This window comes from Ammospiza nelsoni, chromosome Z (assembly GCF_027579445.1).
Source record: "Ammospiza nelsoni isolate bAmmNel1 chromosome Z, bAmmNel1.pri, whole genome shotgun sequence".
Classification (NCBI taxonomy): Eukaryota; Metazoa; Chordata; class Aves; order Passeriformes; family Passerellidae; genus Ammospiza; species Ammospiza nelsoni.
The window spans coordinates 87,579,507-87,591,840 of NC_080669.1; the positions used below are offsets into that span (position 1 = coordinate 87,579,507).

Consider the following 12,334-nt stretch of genomic DNA (forward strand, 5'->3'; position numbering starts at 1 on the left):
CAGCTGGGGCTGTTCAGCTGCACCAGAGAAGCTCCAGGGACACCTCAGAGCCCCTGCCAGGGCCTCCAGGGGCTCCAGGAGAGCTGCACAGCCCCTGGGGACAAGGCAGGCAGGGACAGCACCCAGGCAATGGCTCCCACTGCCAGAGGGCAGGCACAGATTTTGGCACATTGGGAATTAGGAATTGCTGGCTGGGAGGGTGGGCAGGCCCTGGCCCAGGGTGCCCAGAGCAGCTGTGGCTGCCCCTGGATCCCTGGCAGTGCCCCAGGCCAGGCTGGATGGGGCTGGGAGCAGCCTGGGACAGTGGGAGGTGTCCCTGCCCATGGCAGGGGTGGCACTGGATGGGCTTTAATGTCCCTTCCAACCCAAACCATTCTGGGATTCTGTGATTTACACACATGTACAATGGGTGGCTTTTCCTCTCCTTTTCTCCACTCATTTGCACTGGCTCTCAGGGCCATAACACTCCACACTCAGTGAATTTCTAATCAGCTGCCAATATTTCAGCACCTCTGAAATCAGGTTATAACTTCTAAAACCTTTCATGTGCTAAGTAAAAGTGATTCTCTTAATTTCTGTTTATAAGCTACTTAGAAATGTTTCTATTGGATGGAAGTATATATTGAAAGGGGTTATTTTTTGCATTCCCATTTTTGACCAAGAGCCACAGTTTCTTCAAAAGTGTTTATTTCACAATTTTTTTTATCCCCAGCTGAATATTACAGTGACTATTACAAGCATTTTCTTATAAACAAAGGTGTAGTTTACAGATTTGTTCAAAATGGAAAAATATAAGCAGTAGTATTTCATCTACAGTATTCACTCATGTATATCATTCAACTTTGACAGCAGCTATACCTTCTGCTCCTTAAGGTAATGACACTTCACACCACAAAAAATAAAATAAAAATATCCCCAAAGATTTCAATATAGTAGCACTTTTTAATATACTTCTTTTCTTCTGATTTCAAATTAATCTGAAAGTCTTTGTCCACTGGCATTCACACCTTGAAATAATTTGGATACTCATCAGGGTTATGTCTTGTGGATTGTTTTACTTAACATCTACCTTGCTAGAATTTCTTTCAGAAAGAAAAAAAGATCCATTTATGACTGTAATATATATGTGAATCAATAAAGTTTGAGGAAAAAGCTTCATGGAAATTCATGCAATTCATTTTAATTAGGTTCTATTTATATGCACTGATAAAATGCTAATTTTTTGGTTAATGGTCTGAAAATATAAGTTTGCACAATTTTACTAATTTACTATTGAAAATGGAGGAAAACAACTATTGTTTCAAGTGCAGCTTTTTCATTTGTACCTTTTGCAAATCACACAAACGAGGAATCAAGTCCTGCAAAGACTCCAGTGTTCAAGTTGCAGGGTGATCAAAAGCAGCCACTGTTCTTAAAACATGCCCACACTTTGGTACTGTTTCACAAATACAAAGAAATTCTTGGAATAAACTGCATGAGCAAAAAAATGTTTGTAATGTAGGATTGCAAAAATTCAGTCTTGAGGTCTAATGTTCTTTTACTACAGTCACCTACAGCAGCTTTATCTTCAGATAAGATAAGCAATCTCAGCTACAAAATGCCAATTAAAAAAAAATAAAAGGAAGAAGGAAAGGAACTTTCTGGTGAAAATGAAACATGGACATTGTCCTGGATGCTTCTTGTAGGTCAGCCAGCATATGCCTCAACTCATATTCAAAGTGTTGGTTCTGTAGTGCTGGTGACTTGGGCATTTTGATTGTTTAATTTATTTTATTTTATTCCCAGTAGTGTTTTTTTGAGATAAAAGCCATCATATTTGCAGAAATCACAGTGTGTCACTATTGTTTGGGGGTTTTTTCCACCAAGAACTTCAAAGTGTTTTTGCAGACTTCCTCTATGTAAGATTTTATGAGTAGACTTTTATATCCATAGACAACTTTTTCTATGACAGAATAATAAAAATATTCCACTGTTTTAATGCTTATTTCAGAGAAAGAGTGGTTGAGTTAAACAGCTGAAGGCACAGAGTGGGAAAATGCTAAACCTAATAATCAATATTTAAAAATAAAGACAGATCTGGAGAAGAGCCAGCTTTCTCTAAGCCATGCTTTGTGATCATTTTGCTTTTTAAATAAAGAAGTGTAAATCTGAGGAAAGAAGGCGTGCTTGAGCATAGCAATTTAACTAAATTAACATTTAAATACAAATTTTTAAAAGTGCTAACAGAAAAGATAACATATATTAAAGATATTTCATACAGAGTTCTCTTCCAGATGGATCTCAGTGAATAAACTACATGATCACAGATCAGGATGTTAAATCCCAGTTCCCATCTACACATACTAAGAGTTTTTAAGAAAGAATATATAAATTACAATCCTGAAAGTGCCAGTGAAGGACCATTATCCCCTAGAAGACCATTAAGCACATTTTACAGTGGTAATCAGCAACAAAGCCACTGCAGAAGAGGATTCTGCAGCAACCTGTCACTTAGTCTGAGTGATAAGCATAGGTTTAATCAATGCATTGGGAATTGTACTCCAAATAATTTACATCAGAAAGAGGTAGAGACCTGAACTGCCTGAAACTGCTGACCTAACACGAATCCTGAGCAACAGTTTGCTGTTTAAACCACCTTACAGAAAAGCTGAATCCTGCTTTGAATTATTTACTTTTAAACCATGACAACTGTTGGAGCATGGAAAGAAGGGGGAGGCAACAACTACCAAAATTCAGAGCACTGCAAGGACATTCACTGTGAAAAGAGGTAGGTGAAAATAAATAAAGGTGTAGTGGGTGAGTGGGTGGCAGGGCTTGCTGGGCACGGGCAGCAGACTGGTGGCATGACCCTCATTGTGCAGCCAGGGAAGATGAAGGCACTGCTGAAGACACAGCAGGGGTGAGTGCCCAAGAACTGCAGTTTGGAGACAATCCTGGCTCTTTACAAGCAAAATCTCTGTAATTCAATGGGTGATGGTTAAGGGGGGACAAATTACTTTTTAGCCTGAAGTCTGTCCTTCAGTGGTAACAGTTGCTCTGAACTATAGTCTCAGTTTGGATCAAGGTATTTACCCACTGGCATAGACCGATATAACTCTGCACAGCACTCAACAGTTTCTTTTAAAAATGTGCTTTTTTTTTGATAGTCATATACATATATAGTACATACAGGACTACTGCAGTTTGTATATACACCGATTATATACATGATGCCTAAATCACAACACGCTCCTTGCCTAGGAAGGAAACTGCAGCAGACAGGAGGTGGTGTATCTCCAAGAAACTTCACATTCTACTTTCAGTCTCTGAGTAGACAGCCTACCTGGTCATAAATTTACTGTTTGGATTTACACCAGCTAAAAAGAGTCAGATGGAGAGAGTGGATTTGTCTTAGAAAGCTTTTAGTCATGATGGAGCTGTGCACCACAGAAGAAGCCACAAAAGCAGGTGAGCTAAGACTGATTTACACAAGACCATGGTGGAGGTGGAGAGGGCAGGTTGCTGGCAGCCCCCCCTCCTGGCTGCAGTTTGGCACGTGGTGCTGTGGCAGGAGCATCCCCACGCTGAGCAGCCGTGGAGCAGCACTGACCCTGGGGAACCCACCTCCTGACAGCCCAGCGTGTGCTGCCAAGGACCACAGAAAAACCAATGCCTGGTCTCCTCCAGCATCTGTGTGGTGAGGTCAGAGAGTTGGTTTGGCTTAGTTTATAAGTCTGATTAAAAAAAAACCAAAACAAAACGAAGAGAATCTGAATTGAAGGCAATTATTAATTTAAGGTTGTTGTATTTTGGGTTCACTCTTAAAGAAATGGCTTATGTATGTTTTTAACATACCACCTGACAGCTTTTTTTTTTCTTTTTTTTTTTTGTGTTAGAACATTTCATCTCTTTTAGAAATTTTTAAATTTTTAAAATATTCTTAATTTATCCAAACTCTGTATTTCCATGATTCTTAACATTTTGGATGGCTGCTGAACTGAATGGAGTTTTTCCATGGACAGCTACAGCTAGGATTAACCCACTGAACACAGGTAGGGCTGCAGGATTAAACTGGGCTCCTTAGCCTGATCTGTGCATGGGATTCTGACACTGGCCATGTAAGAGGTACAAGAACCTTGACAGCCACTGGAGGAAAGTGTTTCAGACTCGAAAGCACAAGGAAAGCCAACAGTAGGGATCAGGATGATGCTATGATAGAAGCAGAAGGCTTAAGGCAGTCCTTTGCATCATGATTATTTCGCTAGGACAAAACCTTTGCTAACGTAAATTTGGTAATGCAAGAAAGTCCAATGGAACAAATTCCTGCCAATTTATCTAAATTTCCATGAAGTAGATACACTGAATATATTTAGCAATGGCTAAGGAGCAACAGCTCCTCCTAAATACATTTGGTGTATCTGAATGTATTTGTGAAAAATGTATTTGTATTTGTGACAAATTCCACATCAGTGGAAACAAGCAGCATCCCAGCCATTTACCTTTATGGTGTGATAAATACACACCTTCTGCAATTTACTTTTTCAATTCACTGTCGTGAATGCAGTTACTAGCAAGAATTGAAGGCAGAACTGCATATTCTGCTATTCATACACACAAGACCACCTGCTCCTAGACAAATGACACATCCTTCAAGGCAGCACAAGTGTCTCAAATTTTGTTTTTGTCATCGACACCTATGAAAATCAAAATAAGCTGTCTCCCACTTCTTGGCTTTTGGAGATGATTATGGGCTTTGTACTATGTCAACATAAAATCAAGCAGTAAAAAATAAGGATACTTTTCAAGTATCCTTATTTCTGAGATGCAAATTACCCAAAAAATCACATACAGACCAGTGTCTTTTTTAGTGTACATTTTAGCATCCATTTGTTACTGTGTACTGGTTCTTCCATAAGCTTGTTTGGTCCATATTTCAAGAGCTCTTGAATTCTTTTTATGATTTTTTTTCTTTTGTTGCTGGAAGTCTCTGGGTGTGAGAGGTGAGTTTAATTCTACTTTCTTCAGACTTTATTGAGAAAATCCAAGTTGAGAGAAGCAGGGAGATGAATGGAGTCCATGGTGATGGCAGATGGGTTGAATGGGAACAGAACTGGGAACATGTGCTTGAAGTCTAACAGCAGCTGTGGAGGGTCATTCCGTTCTTGCAACTGCTTCTGTTGGGTGTGGGAGAAGAAAACAAATTTAGCATCAGTTGTTGCCTTTTCTTGTTGTGTTTTACACCATCAAAGGTTTGAGAATGTACATCATTTTACAGATACTGCAGAAAACGGTGAGAACTATTTTGTTCCCTTCTGCAGCACCTTTCCTTCTGAGCAAGTATTTACAGGAACTTCTATCAGACTGTAGGAAACACTGCTTCAGGAGAGCCTGGTTACATTTTCTACATGACCACAAAGATACAGGACCTGGAAACAAGATGATCCCCTTGGCCCAGCAAAACCAGGACTACATGATACCAGCAGACCACCTTTGATTCAGCTGATCAACCATGGTGATATGTTCTGGGGGTAGCTGAATATATGTCCTTCCTTTTTCTCCCTGCTCCTTGTCAGCATTAAAAGGTGTTTGGCTTTAATTTGTTTATTTTTCCTTCAGTTGCCAATTTCTACTTCCTATCTCAGAAGTAACTCAATTTCACCAACACTTTGTTGACTCCTGCAACCTTATCCTCATTTGTGTTGCTACTGAAGAGCTGAATCAGCTGAGCTTGGGATTTGGGTGCTTATTGCCCTCTGTGATTAACAGCCTGGCTATCCCTGCAGCTGTGTGCTGTAAGTGTGTGTGCACACACAGAACACTGAATTCAGGACAACCTGCAGCAGCGTGCCTTTTATAAAATGCCTGAGCTAGCAGTGATTTAATACAGATGCCACTAGAACGACAGAGATGTCATTTGTGCCCTCCAGTTGACAGCCCTTTAAATTTACCTGTATGTTTCGTATGAAAGCTACTGTCACACGTTCTTCAAACTCATTCACAGGAGTGTAGAGATTAAGTATCTTTACAATCTGTTAAAAAGAAAACATGGTTACAGTCGTGAGAAGCTAAACTTCTCCAGAACACAAAGCACCAGCAGCAGGTTGTCATGATATGGCCACAAGAAGTCTGCCATGACAAACCAGAGGAAAGAAGCAGCAGAAGTATCACCCTGGTGTTTTTCTTTGCCTCCTGTAAGGTATTGCAAGATCGATGGACCTGTCAAAATCACTTATGGGAACTTCTGTAAATTGGCAACAGACTTGGACAACAGATTTATACAGGGTTGGCACATGCTGACATGGATGACTTCTGATGTCACCTCTACAATACTTCTCTTGATGCTCCCTCACTCCCACTCCTTCCCTCAGCTTTTCTCAAAAATTGATGTTCAGGGCAGGGTGGCGCAGATAGATTAGAAAAGCTCTCTGAGAACCACTGGAAATCAGCTCACACCTCCCACGTCTCCCTTCCTACAATATTATGAAATTAAGGACAGGCAATCCAGCAGTAAAAATTGTGAGTTTATATCCTCCTGGAATGGAGTCTCAAAGTTCAAGATCATATCCAGTCAGCCTAGATTGGTACTTCTAAACCTCCTGCCCCAAACAGGAATCCTTGGTGGGCATCCTGAAGGCACAGCCAGTTTAAGAGCTGGCAAAAGACAATAGGTGTGGGAATCCTTAAAATCAGAGGGTTTTGGGAAAGCTGCAAAAGGCAGGCCTCAGAGAGAGCAGAACTGCAATTAGAGCCAGGCGGGTTTAAAATGCCAAGGATCTGACTTACACAACAAACTCCTCGGGGCTGGGTTTAATCTTTGCACATTTCTGGAGCTCCAGTGCCATCAGTGGCACTGTAACACTGTGACCACCTCTGGGAGGGGCCAAGGTGTAACATCAGTCCTGAAAAGCTGTGCCCACTGAAGAGCTGGCAGAGACCACCCTTTCCCACTCCTCAATTACCTGTGCTGTAAACCCCTGCCCTGCTCCCTACCTGCTGGGTTGTGAGTGACGTGCACAAGGAGCAGATAGCCTCAGCATCCTCTGAGGTTTTCTTCTTCAGCTGCAGGAGCTGTGCTGCCTGAATCAAGGGCTCCAAAGTTTGTGCTGCTCCACTCTGCTGCAGATTCTTCCCATGCAGCCATTCCTCCAGCTGGCTGATGTTAAACCTGGATAAGTGACCAAGACAAGATGTGAGCGGAGAGGTAAAAAGCAGCATCTTCAAAACTCCTCTTTGGGCCTCAGGGTATGTTGCAGTGCTGGTGTATGTCGCTCTTTGTGATGTGTTTTTGTGATACACACAGCAAGAGACAATCAGATCAAAGCTTAGTACTCAACAGCTCAGAGTAAAATATATACTCCAAGTATCTTTCAAATAGATGAACCATGTAACAGCCAAACAATACAAGGGAGGTGCTTTTCTACAGCATTCAGCTTCCTCCATCAATTAAAATGAAGATTTTAATCAGCTTTTAAATGCTAACAAGATCCTGCAAAGTACCCAGATACCTTTGAGAATATCTACACAGAAAATGCTTTTGCTGTGCCCACTGTCCTCAAGGGGAATATAGAAAGATCCAGCGTGGGAAGGGGAGAGGGTAGCAAAAGGAAGATTCAACTAATTTGCACTGAGAAGTGCACTTTTTTCCCCTATTTCCCACCAACTTACACCATTAACAAAACTTCCCTAAGCAGGCAGAGCCCTGCCCCAAGCCCCAGCCCCACCTCAGCTGCATGCCCGTGCTCCACGAGCAGACATCCTTCCTCAGCAGGAGGTTGTTCAGGGCGATGGCATTGATCATGTAGAAGAGCTGCTTGAACACCTGCTGGATGATCTCTGGGTCCAGGCCCTGGTCACACATGATGCTGTGGAATGTGTTCAGCTGGCGAATCATTTCATCCAAGCTGTAGGAGCTGTCACCCGCATTGGAGGAGTATTTCCTGTAGCCCACCGGTTTGACAATGGAAAGCCCTTGGATACTCTCATTTTCCAACACAGCAGACACTGGAAAGAGGGGGGGAAATGGGCTAAAAAGCCTGCATCCATCTATTTGTTCCCAGAGGGAAGAACTGATCCCTCCCTGGGCTGCAATGAACACGTATCACTCTCAGTGATGCAGCACCATGGATGCTGCAAGAACCGACAGCAGGACAGATCCATGGTTCACTCTGATAATATGAAACAGTTAAAAACACACACAAATATCATATAAGTGTGCAAGAGTTTGGTTTGGAAGAGTCCTTAAAGGCTCAGGTCAAACACCCCTGCCATGGGCAGGAAAACCTTCCACCATCCCAGGTTGTTCCAAGCCCTGTCCAGCTGGGCATTGGACATTCCAGGGATGGGGCCTTCCTCAGGTGAATCCTCAGGAATTTAGCTGAAGAGATAACTCTTCTCATACCTGCTCTCACACCCTCAAAAAGAGTCTTTTTCCTCTTCCCAATCCTCTCCTCTCTTATAATACACATTTCCATCCAAAAAAGATTAACCACAAACCTGGTCTGGAGGAGATAGCAGACCCACTAGCACAATCTCATCTCTTCCACTGCCTCCCCAACAGAAATAAAAGAGATATCTTCTAGAGTGGGAGGAAAAACCCTTACACTTATTAGCTATTATCATGGGAGAAGATTAAAACTCTCTGGGTCATGCTGGCACTGTGCAAAGGTCTGAAAAATAGCTGGAGCAGGTAAGCTGGGCCAAGAAGCACCCTGCAGGTGTGAGCTCACCGATCATGGGCTGCAGGATGCCCCCTGCAATGTTGATGAGCTGCTGGTAGATCTGGATGGAGAGGTGGCCCAGCACCTGGCGGTACTCGGTCAGGTCAAAGTTCTTCAGGCAGTGCTCATTTTGCTTCACCGTGTTTTGGGTCATGAAGCACTGAAAAGGAGATTAAAATACCCAGGCTCATTATCCCACCCACTGACAGTCCACCAAAACCGCTGCATTAAACCCCGCCTGCACCCTTACAATACAGTATACCAAAATATGTTACCAAAGTACATCACAGAAAAGATCAAAACTCATAAATCACCTTTCAGTAGCCTAGGCATTTGTTTATAAATTATTACTAGAGAACTACCTTTTGAAGAAAATCATTAAACTACCAGATTTTCATTTTATCCTTAGCAAGGATCTGCACATTTGTATTAATTGCAATATATAGGAGTAGAAAATAACATTTTAGGCCCTCTGAAACTTAGCTTTTAGCTACATGCTTATCCCTTTGAGTTCCAACTATTTCTGGGAAACAAAATATTTTTAAATTAAGATTCTAGAAAAAATTCTTGAAAAAAGATTCTTGAAGGATTCTTGAAAATAATTATGGTTGCATGTCACATGCTGCTTTGACAACATCTTAAATTGTTCTGAAATTTCATAAATGTCCTGAAACAACTGAATTTATTGCCTGTTTTTCCTGATACAGCTGATCTATAATCCTGCATTTGGCTACTGTAAACCCTCAGTTCTGGGCTCAGATATTAATACCAGTTTTAGTGTCAGAATTCAATGGGATGCTTTAATTAACACAGATCCTTTAATTGCCAGTTCATATGGTCTTACTTGGTGTGAAAATCAGAACTATGAAACTGTTTTTGTTGGTTGCTGAGTGGCAAAATGCAAAAATACAACATGTACCAATTTGAGTTGATTTCACAATTTCCCCGTTTTCCTGACTAATCGTAGAGCACCATGCTCCTCACCTGACAGGAGATTGCATGTGGGCTGGGATTTTCTTTTAAACCTTTTCGGAAAAACAGGCTGGATTTAAAACTAAAGATAACAGTATCTTGCAAACAGCTCTGTAGTATTTCTCTCCTCTATATTTTGCAACAATTGCCAACGGAACTTGCAAACAGCTGATTAATTTAACACAGTAAATCATGGTTTTAACCCAGCTGATTTTCTGGAGAGGATTTTCTCTAAATGCAGTATTATTATCCAGACAGAAGAGGGCAAACAAGAGCACAGCTTCTAGTAAGTATTCTCTAAAATATTTTTAACCTTTTATTTTTAAATCTTCAAAATCCAGTGCTGAGGTTTTACACGCAAACCGTTATCTCTTGAATGACCTGAATAGTTCATTTAATTTTATGAATTTTTTTCTTACATTTTGAATGCTTAATATATCTAAATAGATATCTAAAGACTAAAAAAAAAATAACAGTATTTGTGTCTGTTGAAAATTTTAATATGCAGAATACAAGGCTATAAGGATGGCAGTGTGTAATGTTGTAGGAGAACTGTGATAATCCCATTCTTCTGAAAGGGATCAGCTTTAATAAAACTTATTTCAAGCTATAAAATATTGTTTAATGAAAAGCTGAGGGATGAACTAAAACCAGGAGAACAGCCTTCAAAATGGTTCACTACAAAGATCATAGAAAGGCTGGCACAGCTGGGGCTGTTCAGCTGCACCAGAGAAGCTCCAGGGACACCTCAGAGCCCCTGCCAGGGCCTCCAGGGGCTCCAGGAGAGCTGCACAGCCCCTGGGGACAAGGCAGGCAGGGACAGCACCCAGGCAATGGCTCCCACGGCCAGAGGGCAGGCACAGATTTTGGCACATTGGGAATTAGGAATGGCTGGCTGGGAGGGTGGGCAGGCCCTGGCCCAGGGTGCCCAGAGCAGCTGTGGCTGCCCCTGGATCCCTGGCAGTGCCCCAGGCCAGGCTGGATGGGGCTGGGAGCAGCCTGGGACAGTGGGAGGTGTCCCTGCACATGACATGGGGGTGAATGAGATGGGATTTAATGTCCCTTTCCAACCCAAGCCCTTCTGTGCTTTTAGGAGCTTTTCCAGGGAAAGCTATCTGTGCTATACCCAGATCATAGCTGTACCCACATTAACCAAGGAGGGCAATCAGAGCAGCCCCATTCCAGCCAGAGGGAAGCCCCTGGTGCCAGGAGGAGGCAGGACTGTCCCTCAGGCCAAGCTCTCACCTCTTCCCCACTGTACTGCTTCAGGCAGTGCAGCAGCCGGCAGGTGTTGGCCAGCCAGAACGATGTCATCTCAAAGTCATCCTGGTGCTTCTGCAGAGACAGAGTGAAAACATGTGAGATCCCACCCCCTCCCTTTCATCACAAAATGAACCAATTTTGAGTTTCCCCACCCATAATCAGGCAGCTTTCCCTCTGCATTTTTTTTTTTACCTCCAAATTCCAACAGTTTTATTGCTAAGATCACAATTCTCCTCGCTCTTCTAAAAAGGGAGTCTCTAAGAGCAAATTGGCTTGAAAAGCCCTGTGAGAGCTGAGTGGCACACTCTTGGACATGGTTATTACCACCTGACAGCCTCTCAACCCCAAGACAAGAGCAAATGGACACCTGCCTTCAGCACTTTCTTCACGCCGTTGATGGTGGAGGTGAGCAAGGAGTGCACCTTCTGGTCATCGTTGATGTAATCTGCGTGTCTGATGCACATGTAGAGGATGTAAGCAGGAAGGCAGGGAACAGTAGCAGACACTGCCTGGGGCTTGAGATCTGGAAGATTTGACAACTTAAAAAATGAAAGATTTCACAAAAAAAAGAGCAAACTTAAATTTCCCCAACTGACAAGAGAAGCAGAGAATGCCACAGCTGGAGTGTACCCAGGAAAACCCCTCTCCTCTCTGTCCTGGGGAAAATTATATTTTGGCTTTGCAACTTGCATCCCTCTCTGCAGAATGGATACAAAGCCAGAGATTCAGCTGCAGGACAGAGGGACCTGCCCCAGACCCTCAGCACTCAGGGTTGGGAGGGCAGACCCTGCCTGGCCTGAGGTTTGTGACAACACCCCATTTCTCCTTACGGATCCACAGTGGAGCCAGAGCTTCTCTACCTTGTAAAACCCTCCCCCAGCAGCACAGAACCACCTCAGAACAGCTCCCTGAAGCTTTCAAGGATACCTCACACAATAAGTCCTTCCCCTGAATTGATGACACATTAAATCACTCCTTCCCTCAAGATACAGAATCCTAATGGTGGCTGTGGGCATTTGAAGCCTCTGAAGAACAAGCTTTCCTGATTAGGAGAACTTCAGTGCCCACAGCAATGGTCTAGCACAACTCTGTGAACACTTTTTGGATCCCCACTAGGCTCTGCTGAAGTTAGAGTTGTAGTGAAAGCCAACACCTTGCCAGGGAAGCCTGACTTCTGAAACAGCACTGAGTGAGGGGATGCTGCAGCAACTCTGAGCAGCCTGTGCAGTGCAGAAGAACTCACAAGTTCATTACCTCATAAACTGAGCTACCTTTGTTCCACTGCTGTGCCAGACCCAGGGCCAGTCCTTCTGCCACCCCCTCCCCATCTATCACCTCATATGAAACTCAGCAAGTTACTGCCTGCTCTAAAAACTAGCCTTGCTTTGTGTTTCCCATTGTTT

General features: G+C 42.9%; 1 protein-coding gene across 1 annotated transcript in view; it reads right to left on the reverse strand.

Moving 5' to 3' along the window:
* Window positions 1-670: 670 nt before the first annotated feature.
* MYO5B (myosin VB) overlaps window positions 671-12,334 on the reverse strand; it is a 149,933-nt gene continuing 138,269 nt past the window's right edge. Inside the window, exons 34-40 of the mRNA XM_059491981.1 lie at window positions 11,303-11,454; window positions 10,914-11,003; window positions 8,706-8,856; window positions 7,701-7,980; window positions 6,970-7,144; window positions 5,928-6,008; window positions 671-5,153 (exon numbers count right to left, since the gene is read on the reverse strand). Of these exons, the coding sequence (XP_059347964.1) occupies window positions 5,001-5,153; window positions 5,928-6,008; window positions 6,970-7,144; window positions 7,701-7,980; window positions 8,706-8,856; window positions 10,914-11,003; window positions 11,303-11,454 (1,082 nt within the window). The 3' untranslated portion in view covers window positions 671-5,000. The remainder of the gene's footprint in view (window positions 5,154-5,927; window positions 6,009-6,969; window positions 7,145-7,700; window positions 7,981-8,705; window positions 8,857-10,913; window positions 11,004-11,302; window positions 11,455-12,334) is intronic.